Source organism: Ptychodera flava, chromosome 6 (genome assembly GCF_041260155.1).
Source record: "Ptychodera flava strain L36383 chromosome 6, AS_Pfla_20210202, whole genome shotgun sequence".
In the NCBI taxonomy this organism is placed as follows: Eukaryota; Metazoa; Hemichordata; class Enteropneusta; family Ptychoderidae; genus Ptychodera; species Ptychodera flava.
This window is the reverse complement of record NC_091933.1, coordinates 43,099,646-43,119,824: the sequence shown is the minus strand read 5'-3', so window position 1 is coordinate 43,119,824 and position 20,179 is coordinate 43,099,646. Positions and strand designations below refer to the sequence as shown.

The following is a 20,179-nucleotide window of genomic DNA, read 5'->3' as shown; positions in this document are numbered from 1 at the left end:
TCCGTACACAATGTTTTACCAAAAAGACATACTCTTGCCGGAGGTTTCTAAGGCTGGAGTCGTAAGTATTTCACGGATTCCCTTTTTGAACAGTTTTTCAACATCTTCATGATCATTATATGGCATGTTGGCTTTCATACAAGGAACAGGGATTGGCGTTATAGGGAAACCGTCATGCTCCCTTCTCCAAAAATTATTCAACATTTTGATTGCCCCGTCAAAGACTTCAGCCTGCTTTTCCGTCTTTCCTGCATGGATAGATTTGTCTGTTGAGTTGGAGTTGTATTTTCTCCCGGCAACGTATTTGGCAGTGTCACAGACACCAACATTTTTGACAGAGGAGACCATTTGTGTTCAATCGGATTCTCAGCACTGTGTCCCGGTGCATGGTTTATTATGGCTAAGTAATCAAAGTCAAGATCCCGCCACAGACGTCCTTGATACATAAGAGTAAACTGAGACTTAGCAGACCAGTCTGGCCCACCGTCGGTTAGATTTATCAAAGCACTTTTGCCCCTACGAACGTTTGGGTCTCCAAGTATGAAATGCAGATCATTTGCATGAGTCATTGCATTGGATGAATGAAAGCATCCTGCTCGATTTACTACAAACAGTGGTCCACTCCGGTTTACTTTGACATGCATTCGCCCAAGTTTGTCAACAACAAAATTAGAATTTGTAAACCTTTGTTGCCCTTTACCAGTCAATTCAACTGACCTTGACCTCCTCCTACTTATTCTCTCTGGGTGCTTTCTCTTTCTAAACTGCGTGATCGGTATTGTTTTGTTGCACTAGTTTGTTTTGATTTAGTCAAGAGGTATCCCGAAGGAATAATTTTGCTATTGGCATATGGAAAATCATGGTCATAATAATTCGGGCTATCATCCTTTAAAAAAAACCTACTTATTTGATGATACCTGCTTACAGCTAAGGTTCCCACATTGACTTTATTCTTATCATCACAGGAGAATTTTAAGCATTCCGCATCAAAGTATTCAGCAGTTTCACAAGCCATTGCAATCTGACTTCTCTGAAATGCAAATCAGTGTGTTCTGTATGGGTAGCTGTGTTACACTTTCCAGGTACCTTTGCATCTACGAGGCCCTTATAATATAATGAGCTATTTGATGATCTATTTGGTGGGACCATAAGACATCTTACACTAGACAAGCTTATCTTACTCTCCTTAAGGCCAGGAATGTTAGTCAATAGATGATGTCGCAATTCAGGAATAGAAGTGCCCAATGCAGTTGCAGTGTTATTTCGCCGTCTACTATGGGCTGCAAATCCATGCAATTTCAGAAATCGAATACTCTCTGAAACAATGATTGGAAACTTGACATGTTTTGCCGGTCTTCCACCTGTCCCAGGCTTTGGTCCTGATTTAATGCGTGGTTTCTCAGGTGCAATAGATTTTTCAGGGACAACTTGTTGCAAATCTCTTGTCAAATCCAAATAATAACCTCCTCAAAAAAGCTTTCATTCAGATACAGCTCATGAATATTAACAACTACCATACAAGTTCCCTTTGAATAACCATGACAGGTAGCCATTCCATCAGATTTTTACTCAGGGTGCGTTTAATTGCATATGACTGCTGGTTTTTTGTAAGTGGTACTCAAGCAGGTTGTCAATTGACACAGCATTGGTTTCCATTATTGTTTTGCCACACGAAATCATATCAGAAAAGTGAAACATCCGGGAAAGCGGTCTGATTGTTGCGTTATCAAGTTGCTGAAAGCTTCATCCCATGACAAAGTATTGTCATTTGTACAGTGGATATGAAAGTTGTCATATCTGGGCAACGGATCAATGCTTGCTCTCTTTTGACTGATTTGTACCCTAATCCTAGATAATTGGTCATTTATAACAGTTTTCAAACGTTCAAATTCGATGATCATGATTTTTACAAGCGATGCCTTTTTGACAGCTGTCTCTAATATACCCTTCAAAACGGCATTTGTCTTTAATTTGGCCAATTACCGAAACTGGTTTTTCAGTTCAGATAATGCTTGATTAATTGACAGCTCATTATGTGTTACGTTAGTTTGGTTTTTCCGCCTTGGAAAAAGCTGGATATATTCGAATAAAGTATCCATGTACAGAAAATACGATGCCGCTATGTCAAACAGAGGAAACATGAACGAGGTAGAATTAACAACATCTGGTGTCAAAATTTGAGAAGGGTCCAGACGAAGCTCGAACAAAAAGTCACGTGTGAGTGCCATCCTACTTTCACTGAGGAAGGCGTCCTTTCTCCCAGCATCACATCGAGTGCCGGATGAGTTTGGTACTTTCAAATTCGAGGGTATTTGGGAGATTTTTTCATCAAAAATTGAAGCTGCGATGCAGGATTCGTGTTCGCTGATTCATTTTGGCGTCAGGAGTAAAACATTTTGGTTTTACCGTAAATACTGAGCGATTGCTGTTTTCTCGTGACGTCATGAGATAAGAAATTTTGTAACGATTTTCGATCCTCTCTGTATTTCGTCCTCCACAGACGACTCGCACTCTCTTGAACATCTGCACGTGATTTTCCTTTTGTTGTTTGATGTTTATGTCCCAAAGCTTGTTAGTAAGTTTTTGGAAATCATTCGAAGGGTTTTTATACATTGTGTACGGAGAACTTCGCCAGAAATATGCAAAAAACTCACCAACTCTCCCTGCGCCTACCTCATGCACCACTCCGGCCTGTTCTCAGGACACTACAGTGACGTTACGCGCATGTGCAGTCCCCGAAACTGGTCAGATCGCATGGCGATCGACCGTGTAAAATGTCGACACGTGCACAAGAAATGTAGCAAAACATAAATTCCGCGCGCAACAGAGGCCAGCCTGCATTGTTTGCGCTAACCAGGGCAGGGATCGTCGTACAAAAACCTTCGTCTGCTGGCTTCAACACGAAAGTGCACATTTCTGCTGTATATTTTTCAAAATATCTATTCCCCCGGCAATTTTCACCTTAAATCGATTTGTCGGATAGAAACTTTTTGGGGTCAAAACCCCCCCACTCCCAAACTAAAAGGATTAAGTTTTTTATCCGACATCGAACTTTTGACGCCGCCCCTTATATGTCTCTTTCAAGCACAATGATGAATTAACCCTTGTTGTTTTCCACAACTACCAGGTTGGTTCTTCTGATGTCAATGGACATTAGAAACAAGGAAAAATGGCTGTATGGTTCAGAGACTGTGCACAAACATTTGTAGCTGTTTCTTTGAAATTTTACCAAGAAATAAAATCAATCTGACAGCAGTATTAAGTAATGATGTTTTAATTTTTGCAGTGAAACAAGATTTGTTGAAATAAGTGAAACAGTTTGTGAAAAATCAAAACATGAGGTGAGTATTGGAATAATTTTTCAACCAAAATACAATTATGCATTATTTTATTGATCCACAACATTTTTAATTTCTGTTTCTAGTCACCTACATTATACAGTACTTTTTCTTGTCTTTTTACCATAATATACGTGATAATTTTAGAGCAATAATATTTTCAGATGATTTCTGTAGTTTTTGCTAGAAGTTGAAGGTTTCATATCTTTTAACATTGCAAACAGCAATGCATGATACTAAACAGTGTGTGGTATGTACTCATCTTCCAGGAAAATGTTATGAAACTAGAATATGCAGCTTTTCAGAACTACTTACTGACTCAGAATATGCCCCCTCTTCTTTTAGTAGAGATTATGTAAAAGTATAAGCCAGTGTCAACACAGCAATTATGAAAGTATTACAATTTATTAAAAAAATGTCAATACACTTTTTAATTTTTAAAACATTTTAAAATGTGTTTTTAGATAAATCAAAACATTCAGTGGTAGGGACTGGAATTTTCTATGAAAATTAATTTCCCTGTGAACAAGGTCAAAAATCGTCTCACTTAAGATTTGATAAAATAACCCAGAATTTCAATTTATAGAATGATGACATACCACCTGGACTTGCAAAAATCAATGTTGATAAAGAGGGTCATGGTATTGAACCTCAGTTTGGTGATCCTGGGTTTGGAAATTTACCTGTTGTTGATTACATGGTAAGTTGCGGATCATCTGCCGCTCAGTGCAAGCATGAAAAGTAATGGTGATTTGCATGGGGTGTACAGGGATGGGCCCTAGGTTCAAGGTATAGCCATAATGTCATGCTCATTTCACTGTCTGCCCATGAAGTTGAGGTAGATGAAATGACAGAATGGCTCCAATGTTTTTGCAGATTGGTGTCCACCATTGATACTCTGCAAGGGAATTCAAAAATGGAAGTCTGTCCGTTGTATTTACTAATTGATGTTAGAATAATACCACTGTCATATAATGTCAATAATGATCTCAATATAAAGTTTTAATACTGGTAAATTCATAGGATTTTGATAGACTGTTAAAAACGACAGGCATATTTCAAAATGTTTTCATATTTTGTCAATACCATAGCTGTTATGACCATGTCTACAATAATAAAGATTTTATCTGTCTATTATTATTCTAAAATTAGTCTTAATAAAATTTAACCACAATTACACTCATACAGGTGATAGATTGTAGAGCTTAAGTTGATATCCCCATACAGAGGAATGGGCTGATCACTGTAACCATGGTGATATCCTTCACATCTCGTAATTGTCTGTTACACAGTGTCACAAGATGTTTGAAGAGCATGAGGAGTTGTTGGAAAGCTGGTGGATGGAACACAGAGAAGAAAATGAAGATTTACACCAATGGTTCTGTATAGATGAAATCAAAGGTACGCAGCGATACTTTGTCTTTAACCCTTTTCCTGCCGAGCGCCCCTGTCCGTTATCCTGCCAAGTCGGTCAAAACCGGCCCCCTTTTCCGTGTCTACAGAAGATAGGCTCTCCTGCACGCTTTCCTGCCAGGCATTTGGCGGGAAAATACCGCATTTTCGGGGTACGATTACCGACCATATACGTGTTAGACTTCAAAAATTTTTGCATGCCCGTATAGAGGGGCAACCGCTGATGAGGTTGTGTCGAGAAAATAACGAGGTCTTGGGCGTTGTTTGCCCCGGGGGACGTGCACTTTTATGCCCTTTTCTAGCTTACTTTTGCGGAAGTAAAGCTCGTTCGCCGTCACGCACGTCCACACCGGGGAAACATCACCTCGCTCGTGGGTTAGTAGAAGACCCAGGGGTTAGTGCTATGGGTGCGGCAGCACCCTCAAACCTGTCCTGTTCCCCCTGGGTTGTGTCACTTGGCCACGTACTTTGAACGACTTGGAAGAGTCGCACAGTGCAGTCTGCTTTGACGTAGTGTCAACGACATAGCTTCGCCATTGAAGGAAGGCGTGTACGTAGTTTGGCCAGTTCAGTGCACACTTAGCTCGTTAGTGTTACCGTTTCCTAACAGGTTAGTTGTGCAGTTGTTACTAAGGTGCAGTTTTGTACCACCTTAGCTCTGGACAGTGCAACTGCTCTATGCACTAACCCAAACGACAGATGGTTGGTACAACGTCTACGTCGCACGAGCACAGCCTCCGTTGGGCTGTGCCCCTCCCACGTGATACAACGCACGTTCATCCATTACTATAGCGTCCTTACGGATCTGCCAAAAACGAAAGTGGGGGTAAAACAAAACAAACGAAAATATGCGATCATAGATAGTATTTTATTCGGGAATAATTTACATTATGCCGAACAATAAATCTCGGAGTCTGTCTCGACGTCCTGAGTGCATGGTCCGTGTTTCAAAAATTACAATCGGGGTGGCAGATCCGTGTTACAAAAATTATAATAGGGGGAATTGTACAAAATAATCCGTCTAAACAAAACAAACGAAAATATGCGATCCATAGATAGTATTTTATTCGGGAATAATTTACATTATGCTGAATAATAAATCTCAGAGTCTGTCTCGACGTCCGAGTGCATGGTCCGTGTTACAAAGATTACAATCGGGGGATTGTACAAAATAATCCGTGTTTCAATTTACAATCAGCGGGATCGTAAAGCACAAACAAACGGCACAACCGTGCTCAAAATGTGATCATGGTCCGTGTTAAGAATACAGTCAAGCCACTGTTAGGCGAAGCTGTCCCCTGTCCGTTATTTACGTCGGGTTCTCTTGCTGATGGGTGTCGTCGGGGCTGTGTGAGTAGAGGTCTGCACGCCAACTGCTCCTCTTACCTCGTAGCATCATGCGATGATGAAAAGCCGCAAAACACTCGCCCTCGTGAAGATGACCCCGCACAGACTACATCCTTTGGACGTCTCAGACAGTCGTCCGCTCGCAGTGGTCTTACCCTCTCTGCTGCATACTTTACAGCATTTCTGCCGCCCCTCCAAACGGCTGACAACGTGCATCGGCTGATTTTGTGGATTTATGTACGAGGCAAGAGAAACGGTGGCCTCGACCTCTCTCACACTGGGCTGCGATCGCCCACAATAACCGCCAATGAGTTGTTTCCCGACACGCAGATGAAACATCTTATGGGTCAGCTTACTATCAGGGTGTACATGCTTGAAGCATATATATGCATTTACCAGGGCAACATCAATCAGGTAACATGCCAGATATGTCCACCATCTGTGATTCTTGCGCCCAGTGTGAAAGTACTTGCGCTTCTGGTTGGCTCGGTCGACACCTCCCATGTACCGGCGATAATTATACAGCGACAGAGGCACTTGTCGCTGCTCGTCTCCCTCCCCCACTGGCACGCACTCCAAGGGTGGATAGACCGTATTCAAGATCAGCACCTGAGCGTTACTATCCTGATAAGCAGTGATGTTAAGACGAGAGTCCGTTCTGGTCGTGGCTTTCATATCCCCAACAGACAGAGGAAGGCGCTTCCTCTTACCCGGCGGAATTAATTGAGGGGGCATGGTGCGACGATTACGGCGGTTAAAACTCCCGACCATGTAGATCCCGGTCTCCATCAGCTCTCTAGCAGTAACGACCGTGCTAAACAGGCTATCACAAAATAGGCTGTGATTATATCCACAAAATGGCTGGACCAGCTCCATCGTAATTCTTTTCACCACACCTCGCTCCTGCCGTCTCCCATCAGTCCGATCCCGAAATTTCACACCTAGGTACGGTGCAAAGTTAGAGATGTATGCAGTGCTGGAGTCGCACAGCTGCCATATCATATGCGGTAATCTCTGCTTAAATTTAGAACGGCCCTTAAATCGCACCATGCCCTCGTCGATGGAGATCTCTCTACCCATCTTATAATTATTTACGCACCTGTCAACTATGGGCTCCATCCATGGATTGATTTTATAAAGGGGATCCTCCTGACACCGACGTCGGCGGCGTGCCTCATCAGGATCACGACGTGGATCGTTCTCTGGGTCTGCCAGATGAAAGTATCGCATAAGCTGCTGAAAGCGACTGCGGGTAATCACAGTAGAAATACCCTGGTTTCTCAGAAATGGATCGCTAGACCAATAATCCTCCACTGATGATTTACGGTCGATACCCATACAGACTAAGACGCCAATGAACGCCTGCACCTCTCGGTAGTCAGCGTTACGCCAGTATTTATCTATTTTCCTAGCGATATATCGCTGGTGGAATTTGGCGTATTTATTAGTCTCGTCCTTTGCCAATCTGATCAGTGTAGCTGGAATAAACTTAAAAAGTAATCGATCTCACGGGAGTGGCTGGGCAAGGTGAAAGTCGGTCCTCTCTCATGGTCAAAATCGGTCTCCTCAAATATATTAGCATGGTAGTCTCCGACATACGCCAGACAGGAGGGGTGTCGTCCTCCGCCAACACAGCAGCAACGTCATCATCGTCGTCAGAGCTTGCCTCACCTACATACTGCCTGTCATAAAAGTCATCGTCCTCTGCCGCATCCTCGTCAACCTCCGAGTCGGACTCAGCGGTGATATCACCGTCGTCTGGGCGTCTGGGCCTGAACTCGCCCGTAGCGGCATCAAGGATCATATCTGGCTCAAAATCAGGATGGGCTATCCTGATAACGAACCCTCCGCACTATCTTTTTCGGCGGGGACATCGCAGCACACGAAACTATGGCAGGAGCGGGCTGGGCAGCCTCTGCTGATGACGAGGACTCAAGCTCTTTCGCACTGGGCACAGGAACCTCTCCTGACGCAGGATGAGGGCTCATGGTGCACGCAACAGGTGGTGTCTCTCCCGGAGCAGCCGGGGGAGAACCAATGGCATCAGCCGTCTCGTTACTAACTGTCTCACTAGCAGCAGCAGACGTAGTCTGTGCAGGTGAAGTATCTCCCACAAGAGCAGATGTAGTCTCTGCAGGTGAAGTAGTCTCTCCCGGAGCAGCCGGGTGAGAACCACTGGCAACCGGTGACCCATCATCATCCTCATCGGCAGAACGATCAGTCTTACGTTTACGCTTACCACTGGGTTTTTCAGCCGGAGATAGCTTCGCCTTACGGGAGCGTTTCTTGCCCGACTTCTTAGAACGTTTACTAGGGACATCACAACGATCGCTACCACTACCGCCCGGAGACTCTGCATCTTTGAGCTTCAGTCGTCTGCTCGCCTTCAGAAAACTTTTGCGGTCCGTCAAGCTCATGTCTGGAACAGTGTCGACAGACTAGCAGGTCCCACCCTTTTAAAGCCACAGGGAAACAAAGCCCTGGACATGATTGGACGCAGGGGTGTTTATATATGCAGCCACCTGTTATTATAATGGACCTACGGCAATCAGTCCACCAACCGGCGCTGACATTCCTACCCGTCATGTAAATTGCCTGTCCGCACCATTTGATATGCTAATAATACTCATTTGCAATGCAAATCCCTCGAGCACTTAGCATAACATAGTCAATGTCATTAGCATCTCAACTTGACATTCCGTCCAGCTGGGTACGTGGCATGCGCACCTGCCACCCAGGCCCAAGCCCATGTTTAGTACGGGTGGGAAACCCGTATCTTTAACCTCATGTCCCTTCTAAGTACGCCTGCGCAGGGCGTATTGTCATCCAAGTCGGTGACAAGCAACCCGACAGATCGCCCATTAAGCAGTAATGGACTGGCCGTCTCGTTCTTGTACGGCAACGAACAGTGCTTCAGCGGCTTGTTTAGGTCATAACCGTCGCCTGCCGAGCGGCTTACCCAACTAAGGCGGTCAAAGATGAAGGATGCCAAAATTGTCAACAGCTGTCTCGGCCTCGTCCGTTGGGCAAACATGGCTCCTTCAAATAACGTGGCCAGCACGTCTACGTCATCAGCGGTGATGACGACCCGTCATTGACGCCGGAGTGCGTAAAACTCGGAATATACCGACAGGTACCTCTACCTGAGTCGGTCATACTACGGTATAAACCAAACACAGGTCTGCCAACTCCCGTTAGACTCGGCCGTTAGCCGAACTTCACAGGGACAACATAGGCGTAACAAGTCGGTGAACAACGGTTCACGCACCTAACCGCAGCCGCCAAGTCGGTGAACAATGGTATCAAATTTTGAGGCCATGTTCGTGAATGGCAAGGCTGAGGCGGTGTGTTTCGTTGCACGGCTTGAACGTCTAGAGCCAAGTGCAGCCGACAACGTCCGACATCTGAGTGGGTAGTCTTTTCGAGAAGGTAACAAGTCGGTTAAAAGCGGTGGTTACCTTCACAAATGTCGCTCAAGTCCGTTCGGATCAGTTCCATGTCAGGGACTAATCAAGCCGAGTCCGTCAAATCCGTCCGCACTTCCCGTCAATCAGGACTAAGTCCGTGATTTTCTCTCGCACCATTGGCAAAAAATTGCACCGCCAGCTGAGGCGGTCTTAGGCGGTTGCCTTACAGATTAGCGTTGCCGAGACGGTCAATTTCGGCCGCAATCTATGTAGTGCCTCAGAGCCAAGTTAGCCCAAACTCCGCTAGGATACGTCACCGTGCTAACCTGCCAAGTACGCTACTCGTCCCCCCAAAAAAAACCAGTCCCCCACCGGGGTGGGGGACTGGCTGGGTAGCTTCCGCACCTTTCCCTGTCGTTGGACTCTCTGTGAACCCATTTCGAGAGCAAACGCCGTTCCTCGCCCAAAACCTGTCCTCGAACGACCCCTAGCGCGAGCAAGGGTTTGCTACACGTAGTTCCGTCGACTAGGCAGGAAAGGGGGTACCAAAAAGTAGCCCGATTTCCACCGCCTTGGCAGGATAACGGCCGTGGCTGCTCAGATTCTAGCTACACCGAATTTCAAGCGGATTTTCACCGACTTGGCAGGAAAAGGGTTAAAGTTCAATACATACAGCAAATGTTTTATCATTATTTCTGTTTTCATTGAGCATCATGTCTATATGAACATCTTTTCTCACAAGACTTCACAGATTGAATTTTATACATTCACAGCTTTTCAACTTTTGAGACAGGTTTAATAGAATACATGCATTTTGTTCTGGATAATCATACACTGCGTGTGACTTGTACCATAATTGATGATTGAGATTAAAACCAAGTGCGAGGTAGTTCAAATACAAATTCTCTTCTGATGCTAAAAGTATGTTTCCATGGTTTTTTTGTCCTATCTAACAGTTTGCTGTCCAAAAAATACATACGGCCCAGAATGTAAAGGTTAGTGTTGGCAGAATTAATGTATAATTTTTTTTAAATTTGTATCATAAAGGAACAAAAACTTCACTAAGCCTTGGAGAAATTTCAGACGAATTCTTTGCATGTATTAATGAAGCATCAAGTGGTCCATTTGCCTGCATGCTGGTGAGAGAAGAAGATCAAAGTATTCTGAAGTTTAAAAAATTATTTATTACCCAGTACATCTTAAATGGTGTTTAAAGGGGCAAGTTCATTATCAGCTTTATCTCTGAACAAATTGATGAACTGGACACAAATTTCAAAAGATACCAAAGGACTAACGCCATGTAAACAGTCAACATCAACAAAGAGCTGATGCTAGAGTCGTGGATTGATGACACCGCTTTAAACTCTCTAAGTTCGCCAACTTCAGGGATAGAGCATACCAAGCGTGAATTGTTCATACATTACTAAGTTGTTGTCATCATCAGTGTTATTTTGGTTGAAATGTGTGCAGTTGTACATGTGAACATACCATGAACCCTTGTACATTGTCACTTACTCATGTGATTGTTTTTATTTCCCACTCAGAGTGTCCAGGAGGCATTGACAGACCTTGCATGGGCAATGGAAAATGTGTTGTAAGCCCTTTAATACATTAATTATAGTATATTTCTGGAGGGCTCTGATGGAAATTATAATAACTATATTAAAATCAGATTACCCTCTTTAAATGAAGTATAATAATAATAATGATAATAATACCTACACCATTTTGTAAATCTATTTAATTGAGTTTATATTACATCAAAATATTGGCTGTCTGAACTAGTGTTTCCAGTCATTGATATAGCCCAAGGTGCATTCACGGTGAAAATTTAGTGAGACAGATCTTAAAATTCATACAGTAGGAAGGGAAGAATTCTAATTTTGCTTGGAAAATGTATTTGAATATGAATTATTATCTCAGCATTGTATTTTCATCTGCCTTATATTTTATTATCTCGCCAGAGATATTAGTGGGTATCACAGTCATCATGAATTTCACCACTAGAGTTCAAAAAACTGCACTTTTGCTATTTTTACTGATCACCCTAGCCTTCAGCTTTAGAGATTCTGTAATCATTTATTCTGATGCGTGTAGGGAGAAGGTACTCGAGGTGGTTCTGGAAAGTGCAAGTGTGATGATGGCTACAAGGGTGCCTTATGTGATGGCTGCAAAGATGGATATTTTGAAGATGTAAAAAATAGTACCCATGTTATCTGTCTAGGTAAGTCTACAATATCCTGGCCTGTAGATCCCAGTGTTCATCCATGTATTACATACTGATACCTAATTAGCTTATGTATGGAGCAGTTGAAAAATTCTACAATTATACGGAGAACACACAAACCAAAAGGCTCCCAGCTAAATTGAATGCATTAAATAAACAGCAGGTGGCACTCTGAAAAATACTATGAACAGCAGACAAATCAGGTTGCCATGGATACTTCATTGAATCTTCACAGGCTGAATCAGTGCATAACTGTACTGACCAGCCCCTTTTATCCTCACTCTCTAAATTCATTTTGACAAAGGGTTTTTTTTCGTAAATTTCATATGGATGTAATGCAATGGTTCTCCGTAGTCACAAAATTACACATGAACCTGGTGTGACTCCCATGAATTGAAGTCCATACTAATGGCAACACCCTGTTGATTACATAATATATCTGATAACGATTGAACTTCTTTTAATGAAAAGGAATTTAGAAAAATGTTTGAAAAAAGTCCATGGCAGTTTTGCTATGCAATCAGTGAGTATGGCAATACTGAGATAACTGTAAAAAAACTCTATGTTTAATCATTTTTCTTTAACATATATTATAAATAAGACAGAGGTTTGTTACTTTTAGATCAAAATTCTAAATTATGAACTTCGTAACATTTCTTTCATAAAATATCTTATTCACATCTATATATATATGAATGGCAGTATTTGATGACCATAAACAACATTAATGAAATGCTGTGATAGTCATAAGTTGCTGTTGTTATTGCTTTACTTGCAGAATGTCACAAAGCATGTGCTCACACATGTTGGGGAGGGTCAGTGAAGGACTGTGACGAATGCAAAGAGGGATGGAGAGAATCAGAAGACGAAGGCTGTGAAGGTACAAGTAACATTTGCTGTCATTTTATCTTCCGAGTCCGAGTCATTGAGAATACTAGTAATATACTAATTAAAGTTAGAATGCTCCTTGAGAACAGATATACAAACACTCTCAGTTTTACAATATCTTTCTGATCTACCACTTGAGTGGGTTCGTTTTGAAGCACGTGGAACAAGTAAATTCTTCACTATCTTATTGTTGTGAAAAGTGAAAATTTTTGCCTCACAAAGTTATCACCAGGGATGGCAGCCATTTTGAATTTCAATTATCAATAAATCTAAGGTAATTTGTTTCCACAATGCTAAAATTTGCATGTTGACCTAAATTTTCATTCTTGATTTTGAAAGAGAATGGTTGAAAGTTACCTGGAGGAAAATTTGACTGTAAGTTTAAGCCCATCAATTTTTGAGGTGCACACGACCATAAAAATAAACACAAATACAAATCATGCTATTTTGTTTAGAAGAATAGACAAAAATGAACTATACAGAAGTTTATTATGAATCAGTAAATGACAGAATTTGCTAAGGGACAGCAGTCATCATTTGTTCATTCGTCATCATGTCAAAATTTTATCCTAAACATTACAGTGTAACAGATTTTCAGTTCACCAATAAAATGAAGCGTTTAATAATAAGATGATAAGAATTCTCAACTATATCTGAGTATCAGTTGGCGATAAATGTGCAGGACATGAAAATTGCAGAGCTAATACCTTGTGACCTGTGTCTGTCAATTTAGGTTCACTTACTGCTTACTTGTGTTCATGTGTCATTGTACACAAATCTTTGAGTCTCAGTTTTGTTGATTGTTCAGATATTGATGAGTGTACTGAGGACAATCCGTGTGAAGCCAAGCAATATTGTGTCAATTCGGAAGGATCTCACAGCTGCAAGGATTGTGATTATTCATGTGAATCCTGTCTTGGTGATGGACCAGACAAATGCATCAAGTGTAGGACAGGTTACAAAATGGAGGAGGGCAAATGTGAAGGTGAGTTTATGCAACTTAGTTTCACGGTAGTTCCTTTCTTCTCTCCCCACCTGATATCATGGTACAGCCCATTGTCTCCCCACCTGATGTTATGGAACAGCCCATTGTCTCCCCACCTGATATTATGGTACAGCCCATTGTCTCCCCACCTGATATTATGGTACAGCCCATTGTCTCCCCACCTGATATTATGGTACAGCCCATTTTCTCCCCACCTGATATTATGGAACAGCCCATTTTCTCCCCACCTGATATTCTGGTACAGCCGAATTCTCAGACAACAACGTTTCATACAGTTGTGTTGGGTTGCCAAGGTGAGAATTACATCAGTTGTGAAGAAAGACTTTAGCTGTCAAACTATTTCTCAAATGCATGATTTTTATGAATTATGGTGTCAAGTTGACAAATTGTCAAGTTGACAAATTTGTTCCTTGCGTCTGTCATGGTCAGGTAACGATGTCCTCATTTTCATAGTGAGAGGAACTCTATGGAGACTGAAAGTGATATTAATCTTTATATACAGTATACAGCGTTTTCAGCCATAGATATATTTTCGCCACACTAAACAGAGCTGAAAAAGATGCATACAGCCCATGATGTTTTATCATATTCTATTACCTTATCACAAATAATTGTTTGATTGCTTCACAATTTATTTGAATAATTTTGAAAGGTAAACTTCAATTTACTGAAATGGAAAAGTGTTTCCAGTTTTGGAGGCTCCTTACTGATGCAGACTAAAACTAGGGAGGCCAACTGAAATTTTTAAATGTTCAATCTGCATTTTAATTAATGTAGTTTTTTAGATTTCAATGAGAGAAGCTAAACATTTTTTTAATTTTCGAAATTGGATGAACGGTTACAATTTTATAGCTTTTTAAAACATTCACTTTTACTCTTTCTGTAGAAAGACAATACATATAATAACAATGGGAACAATGGGACAAAATGAAGGAGTTTTAGCTGAAATTTACAGTAAATTTGCTGTAACTTTGTTAATAAAACATCTTTTTGTACCAATTTGGCATGGAGATAGATTTCAATGGCACACACAAATGTATCCTAAATTACGCGATTACAATGGTGGCCATATTGGATTTATCCATGGCAACAGATGAACGACACTTAACGAGAAATGACAAAATGAAAATATTAAGCTCAAATGGCATAAGTGATATATCAAATTGAAGGTCTTTTTGAGCTGATGACACTTTTGAATAGCTCTACTGCATTAAAACTACCTACAAAAAGTATTTTATCCAAATAAAGGCTTTCAAAACATCACCACTGGGACCATGTGGAGTTTTGACATTATTTGGTAAAGGCTTCTTCAATTTTATCAGTTTCTGAACAATTTGAAACTTAGAATTTAATTTAAGGATTATTGGTTAAAACTATGCTCCAAAATTATTGATCATCTTTAAAATTCAGGAGTAAATTGAATGAGAAGTCGATGTTTGGAGTGCTAAAAATTGCATACTTGTCATGGTAAAGTTATCAGCAACTAAGATGGTCTCATCATACCACCTGTCAGACATGCAAATTTCCTTCGTTACAAACATTTAAAAAATCAATACCCTTTCTTTTGCCAACACAGATGCAACTTATTCCCTTAGTTTCCTTGAAAATATTGTGTATGGCTGTCAAAAATCTATGTCGACAAAATCACAAAATTGCTATCTCCTCTGCGCAAAAGGGATTGATCTTCTTATTATTCACCGTGAGAAATTAGAGAATTATGATTATCAAAACTATGGTCCCAGAATTTTGATATATGGACCGAGCTGTTCTGTGTACAGAAGAAATTTGCTCCAGTTCAATGAGTGATCTCCTTGTGTATGGCTCATGGAGAATTGTGGGTAGCCTCACTTACTGTGAAGCGTAGTCTGGTTCCCTGACCCATTCCCCGGTAGAGGGCGTAGGGAAATATAGGTCAGGTACCGGGTAGCCATCTTGAACAGAATTTTGTTCAAGATGGCGGAGGTTAGTCACCTGACAGAACATGCTGCAACAAATATGGCTGCTACCATGAAAACGCCGGTCAAAATTCGACTGGATCAGAATTATGTTCGAACACTGGTATCCGAACCAAAAACATTGGAACACGAGACGGGAAACATAAACTGAAAGGATAAATCCAGAAGTACGGGGAAATAGAGGTGACTGAAGGCTGGCTGTGGTATCGCAGCAATACTTGTTGCGTGTATTGAACGCGCTAGGGTCATTGAGGTCATCGCCAACTGTGGCGTGACCCCAATGACCCGAGCACGTTCGATACACGCCACAAGTACTGGTGCGATATCACAGCTAATTAAAAGCAAACTTTGTTGGAACTGTGAACGACGATTGATTTCGATGGATAGCATGGTGTCCGAATTTCGTGAAAAATGCCAGGCATCATGTCGACGTTCTAAAAATATTAAGAGGTGTGCTAAATCACAGTGGCTAAATCATGGAGGTAGAAAGTCTTTCTTTCTACCCCCACGGCTTTGTGGTACAAACAAAAAGGTGGTGTCAAGTGAGCCTGAAAGTGCGAAACCCAAGAAAGATGAGAAAAAGTTACAAGTGTTACTTTCATCCAATCACAGCTTGTTTTATTTTAACCCAATAGCGTCCATGTTTTACATTAGCCGGTACCTGACCCTATATTTCCCCACGCCCTCTACCGGGGAAATGGGTCAGGGAACCAGACTATGTGAAGCGTGGTCAATATCTCCGTCATAAATACGTGAGCTGTTCAAAATTTCTCATTTTTCTAGCAAAATTCAAAAGAAATAATGATAAACTGCGTACTAGAGGACGTTTCACTGAGAGTTGGTCGGGTTAGGTCTCGGAAAAATCGCTCTCAATTTTTTGTCTCGGATTTGGTCATATACACTGCCCTATGTTGGTGAAGAACCTTATATCGCGAGAAAGAGCGAGATCTGGGCTTTCAAATGAGTATTCGATGTAAGGGATGTTTTGATTGGCTCACCTTCAAAAATGCGTTTCAAAATCAGTGATGTAAATATTAGGTGCTGCCATGTTTCAGATCGCCGTTCCCGGTACCGTTTCTAGCTCAATTTTGCAGTTTATTCAAAAAGTAATATAAAGAAATAAAAAACATATGAGAGAATAGCTGCATTTTTAATTTTAGCCTCATGTATTTTTTTCCACAATTTTCTTTCCGTTATCGATGTTTTTCAATTTTGAACATGACTAAGTCACTGGTGATTGAGTGTCAATTCAGCATGTCCTGGGCGACCTGCTGGCCTCCCTACTAAAACAGAGAATGCTGCTTGAGATTGTGTGATTAGTTTTATTTAATCTAATTGTGGGTGGCTTCACATCACACATGAACCCTTACATCCTGAAGACTGGAATTTTTGTTTCATTCAGGATATATAAAGTCATTCACAGTTGTCAAATCTTCATTTTCTACCATTACCTCACTGTTGTTGCTAGCACAGAGTAAATAAAAAATCCAGCTCCTCTTTTGCAATTTTTTGCATTCAATGCATTAACATTTTCTGTCACAGAACACCCTTATGAGGATTTTTATGGGTATTGCCATTACTGCAGGAAGATTTTTCTCAGATCACCAAATATTTTTGGTCTTCTGCTTCAAAATTTCATTTGTAACTAGAAAGCATTTGCAAGCAAAAGCGAAGTTCCAGAGACCAGAGCAGCGGAAGAAACAAGAGAATGTGTGACAAAGATAGGTGCAGAATGAAAGAGTGCTTTTAATATTCAAGCACGTACCTATGGCTGCTAGCAGTAAACACAATGATATACAACTAGAAGCAAGGCAGTCCACAGATCACAAATGCCTACATGTACGGTAAAAACGAAACAGATACATACGGGGGCGACAACGCACGGAAATGTATATCAGACGACATTCTCGCGAGCCAGAGCAATAATTTTCGCTCCGCTGATCTACGCAAAAGTCAATCGCTTGACGGTAGCGCTGAGTTGTTGCCGTAAAAAGGTGCGTGGTTTAAGACGATGATCAGACGAGAGGAAACATCGGACCTAGGCCGTTGAAATTGAAAACCGAGGCCACATGCATTTTCATTTGATTAAAAGCACAGACTAAAACAATTTTCATTGCAATGTCGCTGTTTTCACGAGATACTGACCGTTTGATCTTGGAAAGTTGAGCTGCTTTAACGTGCAGCCAACGCATGCCGGCGCCGGTGCGGTGACGGCTGTGTGTTACCGGCCTGTGTGTTAACGGCCTCGCAGACTGATATAGAAAAACCGGGAAAAACCGCTGGTGGCTTCTTAGAAATACGGCGGGCAGTTTCTCCGCCAAAACAGCCGATTTTGAATCCAAATTTTGCATTGACCTTCGTTTTCGAGCACACCCACCTCGCCTAGGTACACGATGTACCCAGCCGTGCTTGTAAATTTAGGGAAAGCTATAATTTTCTCTCTCTATGCGACCGAAGCCATCTTATGTGCCGCCATTGTTACATTCGGGCGAAACAGTATAGCGCCACGTACGGCGAGTATTTAGAGAAAAATAAAATCAAAAAGCAACAAAAAACAAAGCGAAAAAAAGCTAGAATTATTAATAGCTGAACGCAATATGATAGTCGAGCAATGCAGAATAAAAAATAAATAAATAAACACACAAGAAATGCCCGTAAAACCCGTCTGAGTTGAGCGATGACGTCATAAGCGTGTCGCAATGCATTCTGGGTAATTAAGGTAAAATTTGTGTGTAGCATGTTCTATGATAGTAATACCGGAAATAGAGAAAGAAAGAAAGAAAGAAAGCAAGGAAGAAAGAAAGAAAGAAAGAAAGAAGGAAAGTGAGCAAAAACTAACAGTTCCAGAGCTGGTCTCTGGAACTAATAATTAGGGTGAAAAATATTCCACGACAAATATTTTGCTCTTCACCAGACATCAATGAGTGTGAAGAGGAAGATATCCAATGTGATGGACACATGACTTGTTACAATGATCCGGGCAGTTATCACTGTGGTTGCAAAGAAGGATATAAACGCTTCCAAGGAGAGTGTGTCGATGAAGAAATATGTAAGTTGCATTCTCCTTGTCTTCATTTCAGAATTGTACTTCATCATGGATATGACCATCTCGAATGAAATTAAAAAGTAAAAATCACAGCTTGTGACAGAAGAGCATTTCTTATTGGACAAAATATTTTTTCTTCTTCAATATTGAAACATCTTTGTGAAAGTGAGTTAGTTGTATATTATCACTGAAAAATTACCTTATGCATGACCTAAGTGCTTTGATGCTGACAAAATATGGCTATTGGTTTCAATCATTTCAAATTTTGTTCATTACTTTCTCCCCTTTCCAGTGAAACAAATGAAAGAGCTATCACATCAAGAAGAAGAAGAAGAAAGCACAACAGGTGAAGTTTTGCGCTATGTAATCTACGGAGTTGTATTTTTGGTTTCCATGTATACAGCCAGGGGTAATCCACTTGGAGCTGTAATATTTGGATTGGTCCTTGGTGGCCTATACATTTACAGATTGTCTGACAAACCTCTCTAACAGATCTTGGTCAAGTTTTCAATTTTTACCTCAGTACCGTATGTCTCTCAGTCTGCACTGTCCCATAATGTGATCTTGTTTTCTTGAACTGGTCTTCCCTTTGTTGTAAGTTCCTCCATTCCACCATCCAGATATTATTTGAAACGACTTTTTTGACTCAAGCAAGTAAATTGGTGCCATGGCTGTTTGTGTACCGATAAAAAAGGACTCGTTATTAGCGATATTCTTTCCTTCTTAAACAAAGTATCAGATCGTAGTCAGATGATGGTAGTAGGATTTTTAAGGGCATTAATGTGGAATGAAAATTGTAGATATTTTAATGGAAAACTGTGTTTTTAAATCAGTCTTTCTTATCCCAAAGTCAGTGACCTGTTGTATTTGTACATTCAAAGAAAGGGTTATTAAAATGATAGAAGCCTAAGAATTTCAGTACTCTGGTATCAGCCTTTACATTGGCAGATGGTTGGGTACTTACACTGAGCCTAAGTGTGGACAAAAGAAAAATACTTTACTTACATACAATCAACTTTTGATACACCAGAGTTCAATGAGCTGTCATAGTATTTATGGTTTTTAAGTTAATTTATTCTTCAAATAAAAATAAGTTGCTCTTTGGCTACATTTAATCCAGTAGTATTTATACAATAACATTAAAAAGTTGATCCTAATTACAATTTCATTCATGATCAATACAAAGAAATTCCATATCAGAAATACTTTGCCAGTGTGATCTGTCCCCTTCTACTCTGTGGTATGATGGGTGATATCGTTTATAGTGAATATGAAACTGGGAAAAGATGGAAAAATTTGTCACAGGGTGTTATTGTGGCTGTCTTTTCACCTCCTTGGAAAATCTATGAAAATGTTTGCAATTATCTTTGAAGCTGCTTGCATTGTGTGGGCTGATGTGCAGTGTCTCGGAAAGTGTTATCCAATTGGGTGGCTGAATCTTACCATTACATTATAGACTCCCTAAGTTGCTGTGAATAGTGACAATCGCCCAATCAGATATAGTCTTCCAAGCACGTTGCACATCAGCAGCATTGTGTGAATCAGCTAACTT

The 20,179-nt window shown here is 41.0% G+C and overlaps 1 protein-coding gene across 2 annotated transcripts in view; it reads left to right on the top strand.

Annotated features, from left to right (window-relative positions):
- The window catches only part of LOC139135892 (cysteine-rich with EGF-like domain protein 2), a 30,630-nt gene that overhangs the window by 7,825 nt on the left and 2,626 nt on the right, over positions 1 to 20,179 (top strand). Inside the window, exons 3-12 of one of the 2 annotated variants that reach the window (XM_070703665.1) lie at positions 3,287 to 3,341; positions 3,925 to 4,038; positions 4,631 to 4,739; positions 10,462 to 10,500; positions 11,050 to 11,099; positions 11,603 to 11,729; positions 12,511 to 12,612; positions 13,429 to 13,605; positions 18,496 to 18,630; positions 18,920 to 18,973. In XM_070703665.1, the coding sequence (XP_070559766.1) occupies positions 3,287 to 3,341; positions 3,925 to 4,038; positions 4,631 to 4,739; positions 10,462 to 10,500; positions 11,050 to 11,099; positions 11,603 to 11,729; positions 12,511 to 12,612; positions 13,429 to 13,605; positions 18,496 to 18,630; positions 18,920 to 18,973 (962 nt within the window). The remainder of the gene's footprint in view (positions 1 to 3,286; positions 3,342 to 3,924; positions 4,039 to 4,630; positions 4,740 to 10,461; positions 10,501 to 11,049; positions 11,100 to 11,602; positions 11,730 to 12,510; positions 12,613 to 13,428; positions 13,606 to 18,495; positions 18,631 to 18,919; positions 18,974 to 20,179) is intronic. The other variant, XM_070703666.1, reaches the window with a different exon arrangement.